Source organism: Trypanosoma conorhini (assembly GCF_003719485.1).
Source record: "Trypanosoma conorhini strain 025E chromosome Unknown Tco_14.4_contig_00125, whole genome shotgun sequence".
Lineage (NCBI taxonomy): Eukaryota > Euglenozoa > Kinetoplastea > Trypanosomatida > Trypanosomatidae > Trypanosoma > Trypanosoma conorhini.
The window spans coordinates 1-26530 of NW_021704209.1; the positions used below are offsets into that span (position 1 = coordinate 1).

General features: G+C 62.1%; 9 protein-coding genes across 9 annotated transcripts, besides 25 other annotated features; all 9 read left to right on the forward strand.

The window, feature by feature from the left end:
- Positions 1-275: 275 nt before the first annotated feature.
- Positions 276-3785, forward strand: Tco025E_02954 (uncharacterized protein; the record flags this gene model as incomplete). Its single annotated transcript, XM_029369877.1, has 1 exon — positions 276-3785. One exon carries the CDS (start codon positions 276-278, stop codon positions 3783-3785), a length of 3510 nt encoding a protein of 1169 aa, XP_029230064.1.
- A 70-nt stretch (positions 3786-3855) lies between these two features.
- Positions 3856-3879: a microsatellite.
- A 302-nt stretch (positions 3880-4181) lies between these two features.
- Tco025E_02955 (LYT1p) lies at positions 4182-5813 on the forward strand (the record flags this gene model as incomplete). Its single annotated transcript, XM_029369878.1, has 1 exon — positions 4182-5813. The coding sequence occupies one exon, from the start codon at positions 4182-4184 to the stop codon at positions 5811-5813; it is 1632 nt and encodes a 543-aa protein (XP_029230065.1).
- Positions 5814-5892: 79 nt separating this feature from the next.
- Positions 5893-5918: a microsatellite.
- Positions 5919-6129: 211 nt separating this feature from the next.
- Positions 6130-6195: a microsatellite.
- Positions 6196-6330: 135 nt separating this feature from the next.
- Positions 6331-6361: a microsatellite.
- A 347-nt stretch (positions 6362-6708) lies between these two features.
- Positions 6709-8607, forward strand: Tco025E_02956 (U3 small nucleolar RNA-associated protein 7; the record flags this gene model as incomplete). Its single annotated transcript, XM_029369879.1, has 1 exon — positions 6709-8607. One exon carries the CDS (start codon positions 6709-6711, stop codon positions 8605-8607), a length of 1899 nt encoding a protein of 632 aa, XP_029230066.1.
- A 109-nt stretch (positions 8608-8716) lies between these two features.
- Positions 8717-8774: a microsatellite.
- A 143-nt stretch (positions 8775-8917) lies between these two features.
- Positions 8918-8947: a microsatellite.
- Positions 8948-8968: a microsatellite.
- A 234-nt stretch (positions 8969-9202) lies between these two features.
- Positions 9203-9226: a microsatellite.
- Positions 9227-9288: 62 nt separating this feature from the next.
- Tco025E_02957 (uncharacterized protein) lies at positions 9289-10722 on the forward strand (the record flags this gene model as incomplete). The annotated part of the gene is made up of 1 exon (XM_029369880.1): positions 9289-10722. The coding sequence occupies one exon, from the start codon at positions 9289-9291 to the stop codon at positions 10720-10722; it is 1434 nt and encodes a 477-aa protein (XP_029230067.1).
- A 294-nt stretch (positions 10723-11016) lies between these two features.
- Positions 11017-11044: a microsatellite.
- Positions 11045-11259: 215 nt separating this feature from the next.
- On the forward strand, positions 11260-11637 carry Tco025E_02958 (uncharacterized protein; the record flags this gene model as incomplete). The annotated part of the gene is made up of 1 exon (XM_029369881.1): positions 11260-11637. The coding sequence occupies one exon, from the start codon at positions 11260-11262 to the stop codon at positions 11635-11637; it is 378 nt and encodes a 125-aa protein (XP_029230068.1).
- A 218-nt stretch (positions 11638-11855) lies between these two features.
- Positions 11856-11882: a microsatellite.
- Positions 11883-12281: 399 nt separating this feature from the next.
- Tco025E_02959 (uncharacterized protein) lies at positions 12282-14693 on the forward strand (the record flags this gene model as incomplete). The annotated part of the gene is made up of 1 exon (XM_029369882.1): positions 12282-14693. One exon carries the CDS (start codon positions 12282-12284, stop codon positions 14691-14693), a length of 2412 nt encoding a protein of 803 aa, XP_029230069.1.
- Positions 14694-14827: 134 nt separating this feature from the next.
- Positions 14828-14857: a microsatellite.
- Positions 14858-15103: 246 nt separating this feature from the next.
- On the forward strand, positions 15104-17665 carry Tco025E_02960 (uncharacterized protein; the record flags this gene model as incomplete). Its single annotated transcript, XM_029369883.1, has 1 exon — positions 15104-17665. The coding sequence occupies one exon, from the start codon at positions 15104-15106 to the stop codon at positions 17663-17665; it is 2562 nt and encodes an 853-aa protein (XP_029230070.1).
- Positions 17666-17894: 229 nt separating this feature from the next.
- Positions 17895-17929: a microsatellite.
- Positions 17929-17950: a microsatellite.
- A 272-nt stretch (positions 17951-18222) lies between these two features.
- Positions 18223-18268: a sequence feature (A-rich).
- Positions 18269-18272: 4 nt separating this feature from the next.
- Tco025E_02961 (putative kinesin) lies at positions 18273-20540 on the forward strand (the record flags this gene model as incomplete). The annotated part of the gene is made up of 1 exon (XM_029369884.1): positions 18273-20540. The coding sequence occupies one exon, from the start codon at positions 18273-18275 to the stop codon at positions 20538-20540; it is 2268 nt and encodes a 755-aa protein (XP_029230071.1).
- A 101-nt stretch (positions 20541-20641) lies between these two features.
- Positions 20642-20675: a sequence feature (G-rich).
- Positions 20676-21016: 341 nt separating this feature from the next.
- Positions 21017-21060: a microsatellite.
- A 59-nt stretch (positions 21061-21119) lies between these two features.
- Positions 21120-21137: a microsatellite.
- Positions 21138-21669: 532 nt separating this feature from the next.
- Positions 21670-21768: a sequence feature (GA-rich).
- A 157-nt stretch (positions 21769-21925) lies between these two features.
- Positions 21926-21951: a microsatellite.
- A 67-nt stretch (positions 21952-22018) lies between these two features.
- Positions 22019-22057: a microsatellite.
- Positions 22058-22482: 425 nt separating this feature from the next.
- Positions 22483-22520: a microsatellite.
- A 46-nt stretch (positions 22521-22566) lies between these two features.
- Positions 22567-22598: a microsatellite.
- A 62-nt stretch (positions 22599-22660) lies between these two features.
- Positions 22661-22699: a microsatellite.
- A 42-nt stretch (positions 22700-22741) lies between these two features.
- On the forward strand, positions 22742-25858 carry Tco025E_02962 (putative poly(A)+ RNA transport protein (UbaA); the record flags this gene model as incomplete). Its single annotated transcript, XM_029369885.1, has 1 exon — positions 22742-25858. One exon carries the CDS (start codon positions 22742-22744, stop codon positions 25856-25858), a length of 3117 nt encoding a protein of 1038 aa, XP_029230072.1.
- An 18-nt stretch (positions 25859-25876) lies between these two features.
- Positions 25877-25918: a sequence feature (GA-rich).
- A 279-nt stretch (positions 25919-26197) lies between these two features.
- Positions 26198-26224: a microsatellite.
- Positions 26225-26530: the final 306 nt, after the last annotated feature.

Sequence of the window (26530 nt, forward strand, 5' to 3'; positions counted from 1 at the left end):
CCCGTCATTACTGTTATTAGTTTCCCCGTCCCTCGCCGCCCTGCCAGCTCTCTATGCCGCCGCCGCCTCCCTCCCTCTGTTCTTTTTCTTCCCTCCCCTTTTTTTCTTTTTGCCTTTTTCTTTCTCTGCTTTCTTCCGCCCGTCCGCGCGGCCTCGTGGCGCCGCCGCACACGCAAAGGAGGAGGCACGAGCGACACACTTCCCCCTCCCCCTCGCGCTGCCGGCAGCGTTCGGGGCACTTGAGCCACGCGGCGAGGAGGCAAAGCAACGGCGAGATGCGGGGAGGTGCACCCGCGGCTGATCCCGCTGGCAGCGGTGGGGCATCGCCTGCGCGAAAGAAAATTGTGGTGCGGCGCGGGACGGCGGGCACGACGGCGAGTGCGCCTCGCGGGGCCTCCCCGCCGCTCGCGGCCAGCAGCAGCGGCAGGAAGGGCGGCGGGGGCAGTGCCTTCGACGCCGGCGCGCGTAGAGAGCGGCGCGCGACACCGCAGTCGCCGGCGTCGCCCAAGCAGGAGGGGCCCCCGCTGAACCGCATGGTTTTTAGCTCGATTCAGTTTTCGGCGCCGACGTTTGTCAACAACATCATCAACCGCGTGCTCTTTCCCATCCTCCTCTCGCATCGGAGGGACGCCTCGCCGACGCTGGCGGCGCCGCCGACGGCAGCAGCCGGCGGAGGAGGAGGCATGTGGCTGCTGCCCACGGACGGGGGCGGCAGCGCCGACGGCGCGAAGAACGGCGGCGGGGGGAACGGCGCCCGGCCGTCGCATGAGGCCGCTGCGGACGGCGAAGACCACGTTGCCATTGCGAACCGCCTGACCGCCACGCTGGAGCGCGCGCTGGCCGAGATTGAGATGACGCAGGAGGAGGAGGAGAACGCCTTGCGGGGCAACGAGGTTCGGTGTCGCCGCGTTGAAATACGTGAGAAACGGCGGCTGGCAACCATCCGACTCGGGCTGGAGGCCACCACGGCGCGCCTGCACGAGTACGAGAACCGCGTATGTAACGCACTGGCGGCGACCGCGGGGATTGAGCAGCACCTGTCGCAGTCCAACGCAAGGGTGATGCGTGGCCGCTCTGTCTCACAGCTCCTGAAGCACTTCAAGATGTTTATGCACATGAACCATGCGGAGCTGGGGGCGCTGTTGAAGAACTTGTCCAAGGCACGCGCGGAGCAGCGCGGGGAGGTGACGTCGAAGTGGGAGGCTGGGCTCGTGTCGCCGGCGGATCCCATGTACTATGGCGGCGCCGCTGCCGGCGGTGGCGGCGGGGAAGACGCCGCGGCGGCAAAGAGCGAGGAGGCTGAGAGCAGCTGCCAGGAGGAGGCCGAGGAGAGGAAGAGTGACGCCCGTGGCGGCGAGGCTGAGCTCGGCCGAGGCCCAAGTGACGCCAAGAACGCTGGCGTCAAAAACGACAGCATTTACGGCCGCACCAGGGCGGAGGCGGGGAGGCCGCGTGGGCTGTTTAGGCAAGGCGGGCCACGCCAACTGCGGCGCCGCGTCGTGACGATGGCGCAAGGCCCCGAGGAGGCCGCAGCGTCGATGGGGACAACAACGACAACAGCAGCAAAAGTTGGTGGCGGCGCTGCTGGCGGGAGGGAAAAGATGCATCGCTTGGAGACGGCGGCGGTGGCGGCCGGCCTGGATCGTACCTTTGCCGTGCGCAGCTGCACGGAGGCCCAGGTGGACTGGTGCCAGCGTCTGACGCACCTCTGCCGCGAGCTCAACAGCGTCGTCGGGGGCACGTCCAACATTGACCTCTACGTGGGCTGGGTGCGGCAGGAACTCATGGCCGACGTCTTCCACCTCGTCGATCGCTTCAACGAGCTCTACAAGGAGCACCCAGACACTGCGGTGCACCAGCCCTACGGTCGCGCCCTCCTCAAGACACTCGAACTCGTCTCGCGGCTCTACAACAGCATCACCGACTCCCATGACGCGCTGCTCTCTGCCTTCTACGCACGCACGATTAATCAGATGGGCATCACTCTCTTTAGTGAGTACTCGCCGAAGCCTCTCCCGCCGCAGCCGCCACTCAGTGGCGCGGCCACGGCATCGGCGCCCCCCGCCGCCATGCAGCACTACCGCAGCAGTACGGAGCCTGACCTGCACCGCACCTTCGACTTCCTTCTCTCCCGCACCCGCCGTGACGTCATTGTCGTGGAAACTATTTTTGGGACGTCAAACTCTGCACGACAGCAGCTGCTTGCGCAGGTCACCGAGGGCGTGGTGAAGCCATTTGTCACGCAACAGCTGAAGCTTGCGGAATTCTTTGCGCGAGACATGGTGGAGGCGGAGGCGCGCTTGTCCCCGCGTTCCAAGCGGCGCGCTTCGACGCGGGTGGCGGACGCCATGGCCTACGCCCACACCATGCAGGCCAGACTGTTTAGCTTCTTTCAGGACTATGTCAAGGAGCTGCGCGCCACCTTCGAAAAAGGTGAGGCGGACTTCCTTGAGAAGTACGTCGACTCCATCTTTACCAGCCGCGCCGCCTTTGCGGAGCGGAAGGCGGAGCTTGTGCTGCTGCGGCGCTACCACACGATGCTGGAGGAGCAGTACACCCGAGACCTGCACTCCGTCCCGGACGAGGTGTTTGACCTGCGGGAGGCGCACATGAAGAAGACGAAGGAGCTCGTTGAGCGACTCACGGAGGTGGTGGCGCGCACGCGCACCTACGCGCCGGCAAAGGACGTCGCCCCGTGTGTCCTGGACCTCGTCCAGGCCTCGCTGGAGAATATGGGGAAATACATGGACGAGGAGCTGCGCAAGATGATGGAGTCGCTCCGCGCCGATCGCGAGCACTGGCGGGCGAAGCCGGAGTCGGAGGATGAGCTGCTGCGGCCCTCGAAGCTTGAGTCGCAGCAGTGTGGTCTGCGCATGCTGCTTTTTGTGCAGTCCTCCCTGATGAGTTTGAATGACGCCCTCTCGGTTAGCTGCGCGCCGCTCCTGCAGGCCGACCCCCGCCTCGAGGCGGCGATTGAGGAGGCGAAGGAGTCGGCCTACGAGGCGTTGGACATGCGCGCCGAGGCGTTGCTGAATCTGTGCGCCAACGCCATCATTGTGCGCTCCCTCTCCATCCTGCTGCACTACCAGAAACGGAACGACTACAGACCGAAGGTGGCAAAGGGGGCAGAGGGGGAAATGCTTGCCCAGCCCTGCACGCGCGCCTGCACCCTCTTCTGCCTGTACGTCACAAGGCAGTTTGAGGAGGCAAAGGAGTTTGTGCGACTCTCCAATGGCCAAGTGCCGCAGCGACAAAACACAGCGGGGGCTGCCGCGGGCCCAATGCTTGAGCCGGCTGCGGTGACAGGCCAGTACGCGGCCATGTCAAAGCAGCGGAGTAACCTCTCGGCTGCGGTCGCCTCCAACGACGTGCTGAGCGCCGTGCGGGCACGCGCGCGGACGATGAACATGCAACAGCTGCTGTACGGCGACGGTGGGCCATCTTCCTTCGTGCGCACCGTCGGCGTCTGCCTGTATCGGGGGATTGTGACACACCTGAAGGCCTTCATCGTCACCGACCGTGGAGCGCTCATCTACAAGCAGGACGTCACCGCCTACCTGGAGGCTATGGGCCCGATTATCCGCACACCTGGGCTAGGCGGTGCCGTGGTGGAGGTGCTGTTTCGCCTGCTAAAGGAGACGGCGAGTCTGCTGCTGATGCCGTGGGGACACATCAAGGGTGTGCGAGAGACAGGGCTTCTACGACTCATGAGCAACGAGGAACAGGTGCAGTTTATCCGCATGCGGGAGGATCTGCAGGATGGGTTCCGCAAGATTACCCACTGAGAGGGAACGCGGGAGACAGGGCCACACGCAGCTACTGAGCAAAAGGGGGAAGGGGAGGATGAATGGCGGCTGCTGTGCGTGCGTCCGTGCGTGCATTCACGTGATTGTATGTTCGTTTTTTTTATCCCTTCTTCGTTGAATTTGTTCCGCGGGGGTGTGATGTTTTGAGTGACGAAGGCGTACCTTTGCTCGCTATGCGGCGACGGGTCCCATACTGCGAAATGAGGCAGCAGAAGGCGCCGCACGCCTCGAGACGCCTGCCAGCGACGTCGATGCCGTTATTTGTCCTGCACAACTCAGTTTCCCGAACACACAGACTGTTTTTTTTTTGCTCTTATTTATTTGCCTCATCGAAGTTTCTTTTCCTCGCCACAGTGGCTGTGATCGCCCACCCCCATGCGGAAAGGAGCCGCGCCCGTGGCCGCAGAAACTCGGCCGACATGCCGCGGGGCCGCCACCGCTGCCCGCAACCCCCCGACGCGCACCGGTTCCCGCGACGGCTGTAGACGACGCGCGGACGCGACGGCCGCCAAACCGACGGGGTCGCAGGTGCTCCACGCCCGTCGGGAGGTAAGCGGCGGCGCGGCGGCGGCAGTGGGCGTTGGTAGTTGCCCCCCGGCCGAGGCGGGGGCGGCGCGGCTGTGCGAGGAGGCCGCGGCCGGCGCTGCGGAGCATCAAAACGGGGGGCGGGAGGAGCAGGAGGAGAAGGCGGTTAACGGCGTTGGCCCGGTGGAGCAGGCAACACAACAGCAAGAGGCAGCGGTGCCGCCGAAGTCGCCGTCCAGCGATGCGGCGCGGCAAACCCGGCACTGCGGAGAGGGTGAGGCGGGTGGGCCGGCGGCGACGCCCCCCGCCGACCGCGTACGGGCGTTGGAGCAGCTCCTGCTGCACATGTCTGCGCTAAACAGACAGTTAGAGTTAGAGCTTATAGAGACGCGCCGGGAGCTGATGATGTACAAGCAACTCGCATCGGAGGGGCCGCGCCACAGCGAGGGCCGGGATGTGCCGCGGGAACGGCAACGCGTCAGTAGTGCCGGGCCGTCACCGAGGTCCGATGCGGCGCGACGCCAATTGTTGTTCCAGGGGCCACAGCAAAGGCAACATCAGCAGCCGCCGCCGCGGCAAGACCAGCGGGGCGGCATTTGCGGGTGGGAGACGACCGCGGCAAACGTGTGCCGGGGCTGCGAGGAGGCGGCGGCGGCCCGCTCAGGTGGTGAGGGACGCCCGTGCCGCGCAGACGACGACGAAGACGACGGCGACGACGGCGGCGGTCGCTCGCCGGGGAGGTTTCTTTCAACGCGGCCGCCCACAAACGGGGCGGCGCGGCGGGAGCACCACGCCGCCGGCAGGGCGGGTAGAAGTAGTCACGACCCCTACATTGCCAGCCAAAAATGGCACCCGGCGGCGGCGGCGGCTCCAACGCATCGCCGAGGCGGTTCCATGCGACGGCACCTCCGCCCCCGCGGAACTCCGCAGCTGCTTGACCGCTTCGACGCGGAGGAGGCGATAGAAGTGCTGGAGTCGTTGAAGCGCTCACTCATGTACCGCTGCAACCACTCGCACCGCCGACCGCCAACGGAGACTGCGCGGCCCGCCGCGGGGCCGCGGAAAGGCACGCGGTCTGTTCCTCCGCCCCTGCCCGCGTCCGCGTCGGCGTCGCCGCAGCGAAGGTGCAGCGCCGCAGCTGCTGGGGCGCGGCCTCGCAGCGCCTCGGCACGACAAGGGAGGAGTCATGCCGTTGCAGCCGTGGGCGATGCGGGGGCTGGCAACAGAGCCGCAGCACCGCCCGCCGCGACCCGTGGCCGTTCTGCCAGAGCGAAGCACTCCACGCCGGGTGCGGCCGCGGCCCTGCCCTTGCCCTCCTCCAGCAACGTCACAACTATGAGGAAGGACACGTCACCGTCACACGCCCCGGCTACAGCAGCAGCAGTGGGCGGTGACTTGCAGCTGGAAGCGCTGCAGAGGCGTTACTGGGAGCAGTCAAGAGCTATTTTAGAACAGCTGGACCAAATGCTGCTAGAAGACTGAAGTGTGAGACAGTAGCAATGACAATTATCTTTGCGTGCAGCCCCCTCCCCCCCATCTTTGGCTTTTGTTATCTCCAGAGGTGTGTCTGTGTGTGTGTGTGTGTGTACGTGCAGAGGGTTCACTGCTAAACCTGCAGATGCATATTATTATTATTTTTTATGCCTGTGTGCTTGCCTGTTGCGTGTGCGGGGGACCCTGAGCAGGCGGCGGAAAGGGGGGAGGGGGAACGCGCAACTCAGAATAAAAGGAACGTGTCAGCCACTCGCGTGCATGCACTTACAATTTGCTCGTGTTTACGGAGCAAACAAGGAGCCACACACACATACACACAGCAAAAGAAAAAACAACAACAACAACTGGAACAGAAAAAGAAGCATAAAAATGACGCGGCCCGGGCTATGCGAGCGAGGGAGTGGGGGGTGGAGGGGGGTTAATCACCGTTGCGTTTAGCCGCCGTTAAGGCACTGGCGGAGGAATATTTTTTGTTTTCTCTCTTTCTGCACGTACGTGTGTCTGCTTCTTTTTCCTTTTCCTTTCTATTACTTTTTACATCTTATTGTTGGAGGCCCCCTTCTTTTCCGCGGCGCGCCTAGACGCCGTGGTTGTCCCGCACACGCACTGCCCTTCTATTTCTTTCTCACGCTCGTACGCAGAGGCGCACGTGCCCGCAATCGTCCACCCTTTCGCTCCCGCGCCGTCGTGGTGCCCGTCCTCCGTTACTCTGGAGACGTGCCACATGTACTCTGCCGCTGTGTCTGCATTTTTATCTTTTTTTTTCCCCCCTCCCCCTTTGGTCGTTCTTCTGCCTTTCACTCCTGCGGTGTCCAGAGGCCCGGCAGCGAAGAGGGGTGGGCGGGGCGACGCAAAGGGTAAAAAGAGCCAAGCGAGCGGAAAAATGGTTGCGGGTGCCGCGGTGTCGCGAGAGACGAAGGAGATTGTGCGGCAGCGCAGGGCGGAGTTGCATGAGGAGACGCTAGGGGAGGAGCGGCGGCAGCTGCGCGGCCGCTGGGTGACGGACAACAACGCGCTGCAGAACGCTGAGGCCCGCAAGCACGAAGAGTTGCAGCGGCGCGCCCCGCGTCGCGTCGCGCGCGTCAACCTGTTCGCAAGGCCGGAGAGGACAGACACAGGCCTGTTGCTGGAGGAGCGCGAGGTCGCGGACCGCGTCACGCAGGACGACATCGTCGCCGCCGTGGACCTGCAAACGCAGCAGAAGAAGTATGAGCTGCTGCTGGATAAGTTGGGTCCGTACAAGGTGGACTTCACACTCAACGGCACACATCTTCTGCTTGCAGGGATGCGGGGGCATGTGGCGAACATTCGCTGGAAGGATTTTGCCCTAAACGGCGAGGTGCAGCTGAAGGACCGGGTCGATGACGCCAAATTTCTGGTGGATCACACAATGACAGCGCTGGCGCAGAAGAAGTATGTCTACATGTACACTAAGGAGGGCGCGGAGATGCACGTTCTCTCGCAGATGGCAAACATGGATCGACTAGCGTATCTGCCGCGGCACCTGCTGCTCTGTGCCGCCTCCACCCGCTTCAGTGTGATGCAGTACATGGACATCAGCACCGGACAGGAGCTGGGCGCGAAGGTGCCCTCGGTGGTGCGAGACCCCACCTCCTGCATGGACGTCAACCCCAGCAACGGCGTGGTGGCGAGCTGTGACCTGCGTGGTGTGGTGAAGTTCTGGTCCCCAGCCGTTGTGGACCCACTCGTGCAGCTCAAGGGTCACAAGGGCGTCATTGACGCCATCCGGTTTCACCCCAACGGTCGTTTTTTTCTGACGCTGGGCGGGGACCACAAGTTTAAGGTGTGGGACTGCCGCACGCTGCGGGCGCTGGAGGAGTACGCCGTGACGTACACCTTCAACACCGTCGACGTCTCCAGCGCCGGCCTCGTCGCCCTGGGCGGGGGCACCAACGTGCAGCTGTGGAAGGGCATCTTCTCCAGCGCCAAGCCGAGCGCGCCGTACATGAAGTTTGGCCTCGGCTACGGCAACATTGCCCAGCAGGTGCGGTTCTGCCCCTTTGAGGATGTCCTGGGCATCGGCCACTCCCGCGGCTTTCAGTCGATGCTGATCCCCGGCGCCGGGGACGCCAACCCCGACTTCTTCTACGCCAACCCACACGAGACGGAGCGGCACCGCAAGGAGCGCGTCGTCTCGACGCTGCTCGACAAGCTGCCGCCCGACACCATTTCTCTCGACATTCAGGTTCCTGGCGTCAACGAGGCGCGGCTTGCGGAGTACAACGAAAACATACGCCTCAATCGCAGGGCACGGGCGATTCGAGAAAAGAAGCAGCGCCGGGCGGACAAGTCGCTTGCGGACGCCGCCCCAGCCGGGCTGCACGTGGGCAACGACGAGGAGGTGGACGAGGACCTCGGTTACAAGGAGCGCCCCGCCACGCGGGAGCTCAAGAGCAAGCAGGAGAAGCTGAAGGAGCGGAAGATGCAGAAGTGGGACAAGAAGGACAGCGCGGACAAGGTGCGGTCAAAGCAAACCATGCGCACCTCCAGGATCGTGCAGCAGCGCCGGGCAAAGCTCCAGCGCGCCAGCCGCCGCGACAAGGACGAGGGCGGCAAGAGGCAGGAGGAGGAGCAGGAGGAGGAGCGGCGGCAGGCGCAGGGCCAACTCAAGAAGCGGCGGCGCGAGGAGGCCGAATTCGCCGACGACCTTCGTGTGCTGCGGGGGCGGCAGCAAAGCCCCGGTGCAGAGAGGCACGACACCGCTGCGGCGGCGTCGCCGTCGGGAGCGAGGCAGAACGCAGCTTTGCGACGGTTACTCTAGCGAGGGTGTGTGTGAGAGAGCGAGAGAGGCAGTGAGGGAGGGAGGGAGGGAGAGTCAAGAGGGGGAGGCGTTGCGGACGCTTGCCTCTTCGGGCAAAAGGGAACTAGAACTCCCTCGCCTTCCTCTCGCCCCTCCCTCTCCTTCTCTTTCCTTCTCTATCTCTTTCTGTGCGTGCGTGTGTCCGACGCTGGCACAGTAGTTGGCGGCGACGGTGTTTAACAAGAGCAAAAAAGTTGTGACGTTTAAGAAACGGAAAGAAACCAGACAAAAAAAAACGCCCACACTGTGAAGTTATGGGTTGAAGGCCAACTGTGTGTGTGTGTGTGTGCGTGTGTCTGTGGAAGGTCTCTCTGTTTGTCTGGTGTACGGCGACGGAGGGGCAGAAATAACTGCCACGGTCGTAGCCCGCTTGGCGCCGCTAGCGCCTTTCCTCCGTTATTGTTACTATTCTTCCTGTTTTCTCTGTCTGCCTCTCCGTGTGTGCTGCCACGCGCATTCTTCGTTTTCCCACCTGCCGTGAAAACAGGAAGCGTCTTCGTCTGGCGCGGCCCAGGGAGTCAGCTGGCCCGGAGTCAGAAACCGCCCAAGGCGGAACCACACACACACACGCACACACGCAGGCAAAAGTAGGAGGCAGTCAAGCAACGGCAGAAGAGGCCCGCGGGGGTGTTGCTGCGCATGATGGACTTTGACCTGCATCTCATGCAACGAGAAGAGGCGGTGGTGATTTTTCTGGACATGGACCCTTCCATCACGCGCACCGACCACGCCCTGCCGTACCCGCTCGATGCCCCGAACCACGTGCCCGGCACTAGCGGCGGTAACAGCTGCCCGAATGGCCCAGCCGAAGGCGCGGGCACATTGACGGCAAACGCAAGCGCCTTCGTGCCCCCACAAACCCGCCTTGACGTCATCCGACTGGCGTTAAGGTCTTTTATTTTGCAGAAGCAGCGTGCAGCTTCCAATGCGGCCGCGTCGTTGTGGTTTTCCCTCTACCTTGTGGGGAATAACGTAGTCGAGGTGCTTCCGCCCACACGCGGTGACTCTGCGGCCATCGATGCCGCCGTTAACCGGCACATTAGGGAGACTGCAGAACCAGCTGCATGGAAAACTGCGCCACGCAAACCATTCCCGTTCCATGCGGCTGCGGAGATGTTGCGGCACACGGAAGAGATACTCTTGTCCCGGGACAATAAACTTGTAGCAAAGAGACGCGAAGGCGAAACGTCTTCAACAAGCACGCATAATGCCGTTGCCTCCGCCTCTGCCTCGGCCTCAGCAGCCCCACAGGCTACGAAGCGTCGCAGGCTAATGCTCATTCAAGGCCTACTTTTGCTAAACCGTGACAGCGACTTGCCCGCCGCGGCAATGCCGTCGGCGGTCGCTGCTGAAGAGACCGCCACCACGGACCTCCTTGTGCGGCGGTTTTTAGACATCATTCCACTCGGCAAGCTCCGCCGTCTCCCGCCGGCAGCGACGAGGGTGCGCGAGCGCCGCAGAGGCGACGGCAGCGCATCTCTGGCGCCCCACGCGGGGTTGGGGTGCCCGTGCAACATTGTCGATCCGGTGCGCATCACCGGGGTGCCACACCGCGGCCTCGCCCTTGGCTGTGCCCTCACTCGGCTGCTCGCACCACATGTTGGCGAGAGCGCGAGCCTCCTCTCCGCACAGCCGCTTTGCAGAGTTAACCTGGCCCTCTCCTCCACCAATACACAAACACGCGAAGCACACCAACCGTGTCCGGAGGAGGTGAGCGTGCAGCAGGGCAGCCCGCCACAGGTGCAGGCCGGCGTGGAGCCCCCCAAACAAGGAATTTCCTTGGGCGTGAAGGAGAAGTCGCCGTCGCCCGCCGTAACGCCCGGCGCACCGCTCCAGAGGCCATCGGTGGGAGAAGCTCCATGTGCGGCCAGCGGCACCCCGCTTCTCATGAAGGGCACCGTCCGTCCCCACCAGGAGCGGGCGCCAGTCGGGAAGGGGAGCACAACTGCTGACTCGCAGAATCCGCCACCGCTCGAGGGCGTTGTTCTGGGGAGGGTGCCCCGAGTCCAGTCGCCCTCGTCGTCGCGCGTTCATGATGCAGCGTTGAACCGGCGCAGGCGTGAACAAAGGCGGTAGTATTTTATGTTTGTCGTTGGCAAGTATGTGTTTTTTCCCCCTGTGTGTTTTGCTTCGTTTCTGTTTCTGGGGGGATTCTTAGTGCGGAGGAGGAGGCGCCGGCGATGCTCGTGGGGAGCGAGTCGGAGACCAGTTTTTTTCGTTGTTACGGTTTTTGTTGCTTTCCGCCGAATTGGAAGACTGCCTTTCGTTGCCGCCACGAATGCGCGGCAGAGGAGGGGGCGCCGTTTCTGGGAGTACGCCCACCAGAACGCCAACGCGCTGTTGCCGAGTCGCAAGGACGGCGCCGCCGCCCTCTCTTTCTCCCTCCTCTCTCTCTCTCACACACACACGCTGTGTGTCTGTGCCTTCCCCTGTTCAACGGCACCTCCCCTTTTTATTGGGTGCGGGAGCACCAAACACGCCTGCGTGCGGGAATCTGCGGCGGCGGCGTCGAAGGGAAAAGGTGGTCAGGGACGCACGCGATCATCAGGAGTAGGCCCAAGAGGGAAAAAGAGGAGGGGGCGAGGAAGACAGAGGGTTGCAGCTGCGGCGTCAATGGCGGCAGCGCCTCTTCTTGGCTGCTGTGCCCCCTTCACTCTCACGGCGGGGGTCATCCTATTCACGCTTGCGGCCTTCATGCAGCACGGGAGCTGGACCTTTGAGGTGCTCGCGGCAAAGGAGGGTTGGTCGCTGGAGGAGAAGGCCAAGTGCTGCCGCAACGCCGCCATCTTCTACGTCCTCCTGTCAGCGGCGCTGTGGGTGGCTCTCGGCCTTATGCGTCTGCTTGGAAAGAAGGCGCGCCACCGCGAGTCTCCGCCAGACGCTGCCGCCGGCGTCGAGGACGCCGGCAACGACGGGGATGACAGCAGTGACAGGATGGGCCACCGCCACCGTCGCGAGGCGGCGCCGCTTCTGCAGGGAAGCGCCCTGTAAACGCCCAAACACTGTGCTTTGGGACAAGCACAACAAAAAAGTGCCAGAATTCCCCTGGCAAATCAGTAGCGACGCATCATATATATATATATACTCTCGCTATCTATGTATGTGTGTGGGTGTGTATCATGCGCCCAAGTGCCCCCTTCCCCGTATTCCACACTGTTCTTCTTCTGTTCCTGCTGCGTGGAGGGCTCGCTTCCTTTGTATTCTTGTGCCAGACACACACACCCACACACACACACCTCGCTGCGGCGCGCAGTGAGGGAGGGGAAGGGGACGGAAGCAAACGGTGGGGGGTGTTGAGAAGCGACACCACACGCCACCCGCGCCGGCCGCGTGACGCGCTCGAGGGAGCACACACGCAAAGGGAGGAAAAGGGTAAGAGGCGGTGCGTGCGCTGCCGGGGCGTGTCTGCGCCTACCCAGATCGAGGAGGGAGGGGGCAAAAAACGAAAGAGGTGGCAGTTGTGTGCGCCACTGTAGCGTCTCTGGCGGGGAGAGGTGGGAGGGCCGGGCGCAGCGTGTTGCCGCGGTCGGAAAACGGCAACCGTCGGGGCGACGTCATCTGCGACGCCGCGGCAGCGGCGTCACCGCCCCACCAGCCGCACGTCACGGTCAGCCGCAAAGCACCTGCGCCAGCCGATGGCTACTGCCTCCACCGCACGCCCGACGCCTCTGGCGCTCGCGCTGCAGGCGCAATGGAACCTCCTGCAGCAAAACCTTCAACTGGGGGTCATCCCCGCCACTGCTGAGCGTGACCTCCTGAGGGTGTTGGAGTCCCTGCCGGAAAACAAAGCCAACATATTGTCCAATGTGGAGGGGGTGCTGCCGTACGTCTTGGCATTCGCTGTGGCGCCCATCCCGAGTGAGCGGACGCAGGTGATCGCCCTCGGAGCGATGCAGGCGATCGTTGGCTCACTCACCACGGTGTGGGGCAAAAAGGCGGCAGCGGTGCTGGTGCACGACTTCCTGACCGTGGAGCACAACGCGCTTCACGCACTGGGGGTGACGCTCTCGGTCGCCCTTGACGACGACTCGGCGGCGGAGGCGGAAGCGGAGGCGGAGGAAGCCGTGTTGGAGGCGAAAAGAGGCAAGTCCGGGAAGCCGCTGGGGCGAAGTCGCGACGCCGCCCTCACAGAAACGCGGAGCGCCATCGTGGGTGGGGCGCTGGAGTTCCTCCTCATGCTTGTAACCTTATCTGCACCCACCGCGGCGGCGGCGCTGACGCACCCCAAACTCATTCAGGCCCTCCTCCGCTGTCTCCCGCGGACCACGCCAACGCAGGCCTGTGATGTGGCCAGCATTTTGCTCACCCTGAGCGCCGTGGAGGGGGCGGCGGAGGTGCTGGTGGCATGTAGGGCCTACCACAGCGTCCTGCATTACATTAGAACTTGTGCGGGTGGCGGCGACGGCGTGTCGCACCCCAACGCGACGATGACGGCGATGTGTTTGTTTTTGCGAGTTGCGGTTCACCTGGCAGGAAATCCGGCTGCCTTCGTGGTCCTACAGGAAGACCCCACCGCACCCCAAGTGATGGAGAAGCTTCTGCGTAGCCAATGGGGGGAAGTCGTCGCCACTGCCTGTCAGTGGCTTGCCACAATCATGGAGCAGCACCCGAAAAACTGCGTCGGGTTCGTCTCCGACCTGCTTCTCAAGACGCTGGTTGGCGAGCAGCTCTCTGGTATGTTGCTCTGGCCGTCAAATATGAGGCAGTACGCGGTATGGGCGGCACTCTGCTGGAGGTGGGTTTCTCTCGTCGCCCCCGCCGTTGCAGGCTCCTTTCTGGTTTCGAACCCCAACGCTCTCTTCTCCCTCGTGCAGTCACTAGCGACTACCTCACTGCCGCCACAGCGGCAGCTCTCGTCGCGCACGGAAACTGCGTTTGGCCCCCATGAAAAGAGTAGTGAGGGCCACGCGTTGCGCCAGCTGCTTATCGAGGTCGCGTGTGCATTAGGAATTTGTCATGGGCTGGTAGATAAGAGGTTGCGGGCGGCAATGCATCGAGTGATACTTCACCGGCTTTCGCCCGTGACGCAGGGGGAGCTGCAGAAGCGTCTTGTGGCTGTCTTTGCAGGCGTAGAGGCGTCCTACTTTGACGGGTATCCCGCCGTGCCGCTGCCGCGCCACAACGCAAACCCGCGTCATTGTTCCCCCTCAGACAATCACCTCGTGGAGTCCGCCACGGAGACGGAGGATGACGCCAGTGACGAGGCGACGGCGAGGCAGCGGGACGGGAATGACGCTGACGGGGTTTATTTACTCTGTACGGGGGAACAGTGGCGCCGCTTCATGCTTCGCTCGCTGACGCGCCTCTTCCGCGGCAGTGCACGCGGGACGGTGACTTCCCTCGGCGCAGTTGTGCGGGCGCGTCACAATTTGTGCGACCACCGCGCCCTTACTGTCGCCACCCACACCACCACGACAGCGACGCCCGTGCCTCAGCTGGGCGTGGTGCAGCGAGCGGAGGAGATGGGCGGCACGTTTTACCTGGACAGCATCCGTGTGGTTTTGCGGCTGGCGCACCACTACAAACACGCCTCCGCGGGGGGAGACGCTACAGCTGCCGGGGCGTGTCGCTCGGCCTCGGCGCGTTCCTCGAGCCGCGGGGGCAAAGCCCCGAATCCGTGGGCGCCGCCGGAGAAGGTGGAATCCTCACGGCGCTGGGGGGTGGAGGAGGTGCAGCGGTCCGATGTCGTTTTGTTTTTCGTTGCGTACGACGACGACATTGTCGCGGGGCTGGCGGAGGCGGTGGCGGCGGTGGCGGAGCACACGCAGAGGCTCGGCCGGCAGCTGCAGGTGTGCCCCACCCGGGCGCTGCAGCGGCGCTGCGTGCTGAATGACCTCTACCTGCACGTGTACCCAGCGATGCACATGTGCCTTCGGTTTATTCAGCACCACCTCGCACGCTCACAGCCGGTGCTGCAGATCATCGCGGATAACGAGCGGGCAGTGCACTCGGGGAACATATTGGACCTCTACGAGGCCGTTGGGCACTGCGTCGGTGGCGGTGCGCCGCTGTCGTCGTTGTGGGACGCCACAATAGAGAGTCGCTGAAAGGAGCGAGAGAGAAAGAGCGGAAAGGGAGAGCGGCATCGAAGGGGCGGATGAGCGAAAGGCGAGAAAAAAAAGAAGAGAGAGGAGGATGCCGGCGGCGGTGGCGTTGTGCGCACCGCGTTTGCGATGCGCCATTTGTTTTGTTGTGTGTTTGCTTGTGTTGTCTGTCTCTCGCAAACTGTTTCTATTCAGTTGTATACATTTGACCGACGTACCTGCCCCCTGCAGAGAGGATGTTGCCTGCGCAGGCGGGTGCATCATTGTCGGGCAGCCCCGTGCCGCGCGTGGGCTGAGCCCTCACGCTTGGGACGCTGCGCTCGCCACCTTCTGACTTCCGTCTCTATCTATCTATTTACCTGTTTTATTTTTATTTTTGCGGCGCGGCAGGGGAGGCCTCGAGGCGGAAGCGAATGACTCAGCCCGTGTCGGCGCGTGCGGGGGACGCTCCGCGGCACGCGGCCACTTTTAATAAGTACGATCAGCGTGATCTGCAGGGGAAGGCGATGCGGGAATGGGAAAGGCAAAGGCGCGTGTGGGCCACTGTGCAGGAGAACATCCAACGCCGCCTCGGTGACAGCGGCAAGATACGTGGGGCCTGCATGAACATGTCACAGGGGGCGTACCGGGCGCGACTGCGTGAGGAGGAGGTTGGGATGATCACCAACGCCGTCCCCTCCGCCATCTTCTCCGGCTTTCACACGTGGGAGAGCACTCTGCGCACCACTGGAGAGACGGGCGCCGTTCGGTTTCTCAAGGTGGGGCAAACGAACTTCCCCTACGCGTTGTACGGGAAGGTGACGGACCGGCGGCGGCTGGACGTGGAGCACCTGACAAACACCCGCATCGTCTTCCCCAATGAAAACATCGTGCGCAGGGTGGCGAGCGGCGGGCCGCAGCAGCCTTCCGCGGCTGCTGTCCCCGTCCTCTTCCGAGACTCGGATTACTACCAGCAGCGGTTTCAGCAGTACTTCCCGTTGATCGAAAAGAACATGCCCCACCTATTGTTGCCGCGGGCCTACTTAGAGGTGTGTGGGCAGCCACCCCCGTGGACGACGAAGGCAGAAGATGCGGCGGCAGCGGCGAAGAGGTCCGTGCCGGCCGTCCTGCAGGTGCCGGCCCCGCAGCCTGAGGCGGGGCAGCAGCAAAGGCGTCAAGGAGGGCGGGAGGGGATAGAGAAAAACGGCCCCCTCTCTGTGGGGGAAACGGAAACCTTAAGTGGGAGCAAGGACGTCAATGTGACTCTCTTCACGGAGGACGCCGCTGCGGGGACTCCCTCGTTGGAGATCTCCGCTTCACGCGTTCTCTTCTTTGCCCGGCCTGGGGAGCTCGTCCACGGTGCCGTGAGGGTCAGGAACAGCGGCCCCATGACGGTCTACTACAGCTGGGCGCCGTTCCAGCCAACCACCGCCCTGGACGGCGAAAGCGCCACGGAGGATGCCGACAGTAAAGAGGAGAAGGAGAAGGAGAACAATAAGAAGAAGGAGGGAAGGGAGCAAGTCCGCGATGACACTGCTCCTGGCGCGGCAAAAGCAGAGGCGGCGTCGTTGTCACGGGACGAGGACGACGCCACGTTCCGCACGAGCGGTGCTCAGCAGTCCCCGGTGAAGCGCAAGCAAACGGCGGCGGAAGGAAATTCACCGCGAATGAACATCCCACTCCGCCCCCTGGCGAAGAAGTTGGCGCACTCCAAGTCCTTCTTTTTTCTCTCTGCGCAGCTGGATGGCGTCATCCTGCCAGACGACGAGGAGACGTTTCCCTTTTCTGTGCGGGCGGCATTTCCAGGGCGCTTTTTGCAGCACTACGAGCTGCTCATGATCCCCGCCGCCGCCTCCCGCGTTGTGGTGGAGCTGTGTGCCATTATACAAGACGGCGGACCCGCGCTTGATACCGTCTCCCGCCCTGTTTCGGCGGCCCTCGACGCCAAGGCCGTCGCAGATACGCAGCGGGAGGTCATCAACGCCTTGGTGGCGAACAGCAACCTCTATGAGACCGCTGAGATTGCACGGGCGACGCAAGCCTGCCTGGACGCCGCCAAGGTGCCCCAAGAGGCACGGGAGGCGCTGGTGGCAAAGTGGCGCAAGGCGTGGAACGACACAACGTACGCCGCTCTACGTCTTCCATTCAACATTGCTGTTTACGAGCGGCTGAATGCGTTACATCAAAATCTCGCCCAAACGATGTCGGCGCTGGAGCAGCCCCTCCACCATGAGGAGTGGGACGGATCGGTGCAGACGCTACAGAGTGATATTTGCAGGTTGCGCGACGCCGTGTCGCGTAATATGCTGCGGGAGGGACTGAACGTTCTTCTGCGCGCGGCAACGGTGTGTGAGCAGGAGGATGAACCGCTTGATTTCCTCCTGCAACGCGTCGCTGGGAAGGTGGCCTTCTCAGCCCTGGCGCGACAGGCGGGGGAGCTGGACGACGCTATCTTGCTCACACTCGGACTGCGCGAGCCCCGCGGGGCACATAACGGGGCGCACTCCGCAACTAGCCCGCGCGGACCCGGTAGCTTGGCCAGCGGTGCCGCTGCGGGAGGGCGCAAGGGCGCTGGCGGCGGCAGCGGCGCTGGTTCTGGGGCGGGCGGAGGCGGCAGATCGCAGGGCAGGGCATCCACCAAAGGGGGAAAGGGCGCGGCGGCGGCGGACGCCAACACTGGTCGCTTAGGAAACGCGGATAAGCCGTCGGCGCACGGCGACGCAGACGCGGCGGGTGACCCCGCGGCAGAGGCCGCGCTCAAGGAGGAACACGGCGCCCGTCTCTTTGCCGGCATGCGACGGCTGGTCGGCGACGCCGTTATGCGGCTTTGCTCCACGTTAGACTGCCTTCGCTGCACGACGGAGGCGGCGTGTGCGTTGCCGCTGCTTGAGACCACCGCCTGCGTCCGCGCCGAGGCCGTGCGCATCATTCAGAACGCCGACGACATGGAGGTTGAGTTTGCAGTGGACGCTGCTCCGCCAAAGAAGAGGAAGTAGTAGCGGTGTGGGAGCGGGATAGTGTCGCTGCGTCTGTGTGGATTGACTTTTTAAGCTTCCCTCCTCGCATCCTTTATGTAGAGTTACCTGCGAGGCAAATGAAACCCTCTTGCCCCTTCCACGCACACGCACACAGACGCCTGGCACGCATGCCGGTTAGTAACGGGCACAGCAGCGGCAATCATGACGGGCTGCGAATGGGAAGAGGAAGAAGAGGCGGTTGTCGGTAGTGTGTGTCTGTGTGTTTGTGTGTTTGTGTGTGTGAGAGAGAAAGAGAAAGAGAGAATCTGCGCAGTTGACTCTGAGGCGGGGCGGTAGGCGCTGCTGGTGGGTGGCCAGCGAGGCTCGCCCTTCTCTGCGTGTCTGCGTCTCTTTTGCGCTCGCGCCCAACGGGTCCTCCTCGCGCCCCTCTTTCTTCCCTCCCGCCGCGCAGAAGTGGAAGGGAGCTAACAGCCGAGGAAACAGCACCAGCGGAGGAAGTAGTCAGCCCGCGCAAGGGAAGAAGCCCGAGGTAAGGTAAACAGTTTTTTTTTCTTTTTAAGGACAAAACCCCGAGCAAAGGAAGCAAAGAAAAAACGAAACAAACAAACAAACAAAAAGAGAGGAAATGAGGCCAAATCAGCCGACCCTCAGCGAGCCGAAACTCATCTCGAAACCCATTCGAAGGAATGGCACGAGCCCGGCGAAGAAGTCGCCGCCGCCGCCGGCGCTGCCCCCTCGCCCAACAACGCCGCAGCGGCGCGAGGTGAAGAATGCGCCGAATGCGGAGCTCAACGGGCGAAACACCGTGATGGACGACGCCCATGAGACCTCAGAGGCCTTCCGTTCACGTGTGACGGAGATCACACGCTTCAAGGTCTTCTCCCGCGTGCGCCCCTTCATCGCGGAGGAGCTGGCCGAGATGGGGAGCCAGGAGCGCCGCTCGGTGGTGGAGATGACGGACAACAAGACGGTGATTCTGGACCCAAAGGATGGATGGGCGCCCAAGGCCCAGTTTGAGTTTGACGCCAGCCTGTGGTCAATCCCGCCGGAGCACCGCATCGTCCACACCTTTCACGACACGAAGCGCAGCAGCTACGCGACGCAGAAGGACGTTTATGAACTCATCGGAAAGGGCCTCGTTCCGCACGTCTTTGACGGATTCAACAGCTGCATTCTGACGTATGGGCAGACCGGCAGCGGCAAGACGTACACCATGATGGGCATCTACGACCCCAGCGCCTCGTGTGGTGGGGACGGGGAGGAGGGCATCATCCCACGCGTCTCAAATGACTTATTTTTGATTCTCGCCGGTAAACAAGCGGAGGAGGCGAGAAAAACAGATACGAACGAGCGTGTGCGATTCCGCGTCGAGGTGAGTTTTGTGGAAATTTACATGGAGCGTGTACGAGACCTGCTGGACCCCGCGCTGAAGAACTCGAAGGGCAATGAGAAGCTGCAGGACGCCCGCATTCGTCAGGACCCATACAGTGGCCCCTTCGTGGAGGGGGTGACGAAGTACCAAATAGAAAACTGGGCGCAGTGCTGCCTCCTGCTGGAGCGTGGCTCCATGCACCGAACGACGTGTGCCACGGCGGTGCACAATCAGTCCAGCCGCAGTCACGCCATCTTTCAGCTGACGGTCATTCAGGAGCGGACACTGCCGGCGAAGGACCGCTACTCACGGCCCGCGGTGCGCTACCAGGCGGGCCGCATCAACCTGGTCGACCTTGCAGGGTCCGAGCGCGGTGGGTTTCAGGAATACGTGAAGGAGTCGGCGGCGATTAACACGTCGCTGCTTGCGCTCCGTCGCGTGATTGACAACCTGACGGAGCGGCAGAATATGCTCATGGAACAGGCCAAGGCAGAAATTACCGGGGCGTACTACCAGGAGCGCACCCTGCCGCAGGTCCCCTTCCGTGATAGCGTGCTGACTTGGCTGCTCAGCGACAGCATCGGGGGCAACGCCCGCACCACGATGGTGGCGACCATCAGCCCGCTCGTGAAGAACTACGGCGACACGCTCGCGACGCTGCAGTGGAGCAGCAAAGCCCGCAATCTCGTGACGCTGGTGAAGGTGAATGACGCCCAGACGACGGTGGCGGACGGCATGGCGAACAAGGCGGGGGAGTTGCACGACGCAGTGCGCATTCAACGACAGAACATGGACTCGCTGCGGGAGTCGCTGCGGCAGAAGCAGGAGCTTGCCGAGCGACTAGAGAGGGAGTCTCGAGCCATGGCGCGTCAGACGGCGAAAAACAAGGAGGTGTTGAGCGGCCTAAAGCAGAGGTTCAGCGCCATCACTGTGCTGCGTGCCCTGCAACGTGCCGTGTGGCAGAAGAAGATGAAGCTGCTGAAGGCGCAGCATGAAAAGCTTGCTAGCCAGCTCCAGGCGAGACAGAAGGAATTGGAAAATGTCTGCGTTAAACAGTCCACGCTGAAGGAGGAGCGGGAAAAGCTGCAGCACAAGCTAGAGGCGGAGCGGAAACGCGAGGAGAAACTGCGTGTGATGATCGCAGAAAGGGAGAGCAAAAGCGAGAACGAGGCGGAGCTGTTCGCTGTGTTGGAGGCGCAGTACACGGCCGCGCTGGAGGAGGTGCGGGCAGCGGAGTCTGCCGAGCGCGGGGCCGCGGATGCGCATCCGAAGGAGCTAACCCTACAGGACCGCGTTGACGCCGCCCGCCGCGGCCTGGAGGCGACCAACAAGAAGGCGGACATGATGGAGGCGGGGGTCAATGAGAGCAAGCAGCCGGGCTGGAGCGCGAGGGTGGCGCAGGACGAAAAGGACGCCGTGGAGCTGCAGCGGGAACGCGACGAACTGCGGCGCAAATTAGACGAGCTGCGACTGCGACAGGAGGAACTGCGGGCGACGTTGCGGAAGCGGGGGAAAAAGTGAGGCGGTGGCTCGTTGGCTTCCTTGACTCGCGGGGTCCGGCACGTTTCCCGCGCTCTGGTTCTTCACATCCGCTGGAGTTGCCGTCCCTTCCATTTCCGCACCGGCGTGCGTGGGCCGCGGCGTGGGGCGGCGGGCAGGGCAGAGTAGAGTGGGCGGGCGCACGGGGCCATGCCCTGGTCGCCTCCCCTCGTGGCTTGAGGAAAAGCAAAAGCAAAAGTTGGGATGGCATACATAGATGTGGTAAGGAAATAACTTGTTGTTGATGTTTTTTGTTTTGTTTTTTGAGAGCAGGAGGAAACGAAAGGAGTGGAGTGTAGTTTTTTTTTTTTTTTTGGGGGGGGGAGTGCAAGGGTGAGGTGTGAGTACTCGCGATGAGGCAAATAGCGAGAAAGCAGGAGAGTGGGAGACCAAAGAATCGAAGTAACGGCGAAGCCGGCAGCTGGCTGTACACGGGATGTGTGCAGGAAACACCTCTCCACGCACACACACACACATCCACACGCACTCACAGACACTTACATGTCAGTTAGAGAAGAGGGTGTGAATGCGAAGGGCGATCTGCTCACACTTCATCAGCAGATATATATATATATATATGCGCACATGTATGGATGGATGGATGTATACTTCTGGAGTCATGCGATGAAAGTGACACTCCAATGGCACGTTTTCACCATCGTCTGTAAAACTGTTATCAATTTATACAAACACTCATATAACACCATATAAGCAAAAGCGATGCTGTGATTGTGAGTTGTTGCTATTTTGGTTTTGGTTTCCGTAGTAGATTGTCCCTGCACTGTTGTTGTTTTCGTTTTTTTTATTCCCACACTTGTTGTTGTGATTTTCCTTCGCTTCCTCCCGCCTGCTTGTCCACCGTTTGTCTTTCTCTCTCTCCCTCTCATGATGTAGCGTCCCTTTTTGACGCGGTTATTTTTCTGCCTCTCGCTCGCCGTGGTGGTGGTGGGCCCCTCTGCCGTGTTCGAGCTGAGGGTGCGGCGACACAGTTCCCTTTACCGCTGCTGCTGCTGCTGTTATTATTTTATCTCTTCTTTGGGGGTGCGTGCGCCTCCGCTTCCACCGCGCCGTCCTCAGCGGCCTCATGTGTGTGGCTGAGTAGGTGTGTGTCGGAGAGGAGAGGGGAGAGAGAGGGAGAGGGAGAGGGAGAGGGAGAGGGAGAGGGAGAGAGGGGCAGGGAGAGTGGGCCCAGTGGGAGACGGAAGGAAGAAAAGAAGAGGAAAAAAAAATAATAAATGAGGCGTGGGGCCGTATGCCGCCGCCGCCGCCCTTTACACGTGTCGGCCGGGTTACTCTTCATGTTTGGCCGCCGTGGCTGCGGTTAACGCCGCCACGCCTGCCCACCTCGCCTGGCGCCGGTGAGAGGACGAGCGGGCGAGCGAGCGAGAGGGCGCGAAGGTAGATGAATGGTCCGCGTGTTTGTGTCGAGGCGTGTACACATGTTTCTTTCCGTTTTTTTTTGTTGGTTGTTTGGGTGGTTGTACTGGTGCTGGTGGTGGGAGACATCAGTACGTGGGGCTGCATGTATTCTCGCGCCCCGAGCCCGCACCCACGCACCCGCGGTGGTGAGCAAACGAAAGCGCGAGTGCGTGACCGCTAGGGCCTGCCGTGCACGCAGGGGTGCACGCGTATTTGCCGTACACGTCACTTTGCCTGCATGCGGGCATGCATCTCTCCTCTCGCGCCTCCCTCCCTGTTATTCTTCTGGTGCCTCTGCGTGCCTGCGTGTGCATGGCCCCGAGTTTGTTCGGGAGAAGTTTGCAGCGACAGCGGCGGCGGCGACAAGTACTTCGTGCGGGGAGGCGGAAGAAAAAAGAATGGACGAAAGTGGAAGAGATAAGGGGCTGACGACGCAAAACGCGTGGGCAGTAGGCGAGAGCGGGTTAGACAGGCGGCGTTGAGTGAAGGCTAACATCCGCGGCTGCCTCCTCCTCCCCCTCCCCCTCTTCCTCCCCCGCCTCCCCGTCATCACCCGCGACACCTCCCGGAGTGGTCTTCATCGCTGAGCCTTTTTTTTTCCTTCTTTCTTTCTTTTTCTCTGGGGGCGGGGGCGGGAAGCCGACAAAACCGACAGCAACCAAGCGAGGCAGCAGCAGCAGTGCAAACAAAAGCAAAGCAAAGCAAAACAAAACAAAAAAAAAAGGAGGGGGCAGGGGGGAGAAGACACAACGGCGCCGGGGACGATGTCGCACGAGGAAGAGAAGCGTCAGCTGTACAACCGGCAGGAGTACGTCGTGGGCGCCGAGACGCAGGCGAAGTACGGCAGCACCGACGTCCTCGTCGTGGGGGCCTGCGGGCTGGGGGCGGAGCTGGTGAAGAACCTCGCCCTCACGGGGGTGCGCTCGATCAAAGTCATGGACGATGGCGCCGCCACCCTGCAGGACCTCGGCACGAACTTCTTTCTGACCCCGCAGGACGTCGGCAAGCCGCGGGCGGGCGTGGTGGCGGCGCGGGCGCAGGAGCTGAATCGCTTCGTCAGCGTCACCGCCGTGACGCGCCCGCTGCATGAGGTGCTCCCCACCGTTCACGTGGTGGTGTTTGCGAACCAACGCACCACGGCGCTTTCCGGCGAAAACGCCCTCGCACGGAGGCACGGTGTAAAGTTTGTGGCGTGTGAAAGCCGGGGTATTGTGGGGTGCGTCTTTGTGGACGCGGGGCCCTCCTTCAGCGTGCTGGACCCCGACGGCGAGGAGACGGTCTCCTGCATCGTCACAAGCATCTCGCGCGACGGCGTCGTCTCGCTGCATGAGGACAAGAACCACGAGTGCGAGGTGGGGAGCCATATCTTTTTCACAGGTGTCGTCTCGCCTGCCGCGGTGAACGCGGACATTGACCCATCCGCTCTGCACGGCCGCTGCCACAGTGCCGCCTCCTCCTCGCTGAACCTGTTCGAGGTGGCGGAGGTCATCTCGCCGTACATTCTGCGCCTGAAGAACTTCGAGGCGGTGGTGGGCGACGACCCCATCGACGTTGGCACCGCCGCCTACCTCCACACAACAAAGCGACACGTGCTGATGGGATTTAAGGACCTGGAGCAGAGCGTCGCCGACCCGGCATTTATTACCGTCTTTGATAGTGAGCACAAACTGAACGCCCCAGCCACGCTGCACGCCGTCTTTCGGGCCCTGCACGATCACGGCACGCTGCCATCGACCCCCGCGGAGGTGAAGAGCGTGCTGACTGCGGCCGAGGCGTATTACAGCAGCTGCAACAGCGGCCACCTTGACGCGGCAGCCGCCAAGTCTGTTCTTTCTGTGATTCATGGAAATCTTAACCCGATGGCGTGCTTCATTGGGGGCATCGCCTCGCAGGAGGTGCTAAAGGTGTGCAGTGGGAAGTTTACGCCGATACAGCAATGGCTGTACTACGATGCAAGGGAGCTGCTTGTCGCCCGCGGCGAGGTGACGGAGGCGGATCTGCGCCCCCCCACCCCGACTGGCAGTCGCTACGACCAGCAGATTGCGGTTCTTGGGGCCGAGTTTCAGTCGTACTTGTCGACGCAGTGGGCCTTCATCATTGGTGCCGGGGCGCTGGGGTGCGAGCTCATCAAGAATGCCGCCTGCATGGGGCTGGGCGGCATCTCCATCACAGACATGGACAACGTTGAGATGAGCAACCTCTCGCGCCAGTTTCTCTTCCGCAACAGTCACATTGGGCAGCACAAGTCAAAGGTGGCGGGGGAGGCGGCCAGGGCGATCAACCATGACCTGCAGGTGAACTCCTTCGTGGAGAAGGTCTCGGCCGAGACGGAGGGCATTTTTAATGAAAGATTTTGGGACTCGCACGCCGTCGTCCTCAACGCGCTCGACAACGTGGAGAGTCGCAAGTACGTGGATAGCCGCTGCCTCTTTTACAGGAAGGCCCTTTTTGAGAGTGGCACGCTGGGAACGAAGTGCAACGTGCAGTGCATCATCCCCTACTGCACGGAGAGCTACAGCAGCAGCCATGACCCGCCGGAGAAGTCGATTCCGCTCTGCACCTTGAAGAACTTCCCCAACGCCATTGAGCACACGATTCAGTGGGCGCGGGACAACTTCCACGTGCTCTTCACCAGCACACCCGAGGAGGTCAACGCGTACCTGCAGGACCCCGTCGTGTTTGCAGCCGAATTGGAGCGGGATCCGGCTAACAAAACACTGTCGCTGAAGGCGGTTCGAGATGCGTTGGTGCGGTGGCCGGCCGACGCCGCGGACTGCGTGCGGATCGCGCGAAGGCTGCACCATGAGTACTTTAATGACGCCTTCCGACAGCTGCTCTACAACATCCCGGTTGACAAGCGCAACGATAACGGGGAACTGTTCTGGAGCGGTGCAAAAAAGCCGCCAACCCCGCAGGAGTTCGCGCCAGACTCCGAGTGGAGCGTGTCGTTTGTGTACCACTGCGCCTACCTGCTCGCGTGCGTGTACGGTCTGCCGCCGTTCATGCTCTCGCGCGAGGAGGTGGTGCGGCTGGCGCAGGAGACCGCGGTGCCTGCGTTTGTGCCGCGCCAAGCCGTCTTTGCCACCAGTGAGACGGAGAAGGAGGAGCCTGTGGCACAACTGGCCGCCGACGTCCGCCTGCAGGACCTGCCGCCGGTGGGCAACTTTCACGGGCGCCGCATGTTTCCGCTGCTGTTCGAGAAGGATGACCCTACGAACCACCATGTGGAGTACATTACGGCCTGCTCGAACATGCGTGCCGTCGCGTACAGCATTCCGCCCGCGGGTGTGCATCACACCAAGCGTGTCGCAGGGAACATCATTCCGGCAATGCTGACAACCACCGCCCTCGTCACGGGCCTCGTGGGGCTGGAGTTGCTCAAGCGCCTGCTGCTTACCTGGCGCTGGGAGAAGAGTGGCAGGCCGGCCAACGCCGTGCCCGCGCAGGACGAGATAAAGGAGCAGCTTAGCATCTACCGCAACTCCTTTGTCAATCTTGCTTTGCCGTTCTTTGCCTTTTCTGACCCCATCATGGCCCCTGGCTCGTCGTACATGATGCCGGACGGGCAGTCCGTTCGCTGGAGTATTTGGGACCGCATCGACGTCAACGAGGGGCGCGACCTGACGGTGCAGGAGCTGGTCTCCGCGCTCGAGAGCCGCTACCAGGTGGAGCTCTTCATCATCGCCCTCGCCAGCGGCAAGATGATTTACTCGCAGTTCGGCAACACGAAGGACCGCGGCAGGCCGGTCTCCGCTGTGGTGCAGGAGCGCGGGGAGCAGCTGCAGGACGGCGAGGACTGCTGCTGCCTGATCGCCACCGGCAGCATGGGCGACGTCGACGTGGACATCCCCGTCATCCGCTACCGCTTCCGCAACTTTTGACGTCCCCTCTCCCCCAACGGAGGCACGGGAGAGGGAGGGAGGGAGAGAGCGGGGGGATGGCGTTAAACGACAAGAGAGGAAACAGTAAAACTAAAAAAAAAAGGGGGGTGGGGCAGAATGTTGTGTGGGTTTGTTTTATTGATGACACCTGCGTGTGCTTTTCTTTGTATTTATACTTGTCTCCCACCAAGGCGTGGGTGTGCGAGTGCGAGTGCGTGTGCTGGAGGGCACGCCGGGCGGAGTCGAAGCGAAGGAGGGAGGGAGCGATAGCGAGGCAAACAGAATGACGAGAAGGAATACGAAAAGGAAGTAAAAAACCAGAAACAACAACAACAACGCTATACATACATATATATATATATATATCCATCTAGATGGAGACCGAAGTGGGGGAGGAGAGGAGCGAGCAAAGGGACGAGGGCGTCGTGTGTGGCACGTGTGGGGAGGGGTGCGTGCCGGGCGGATGCGGTGGGCAGGTCAAAAAAAAAACAAAGCGAACAAAAAAAAGCGAAGAGAACGAAAAAGAGAAAAGAAAGAAAAAAGAGGAGGGAAGGAGGAGGAGATGAAGGGCGTGGGACCGCTGTGAAAAGGAGACCGTCACGCAGTGTATTAAGTGTTGCTTTGCTCAGAGGGATCTTCTGCGTGAGGTGCGAGGCTGTGCGCCTGTCTTCA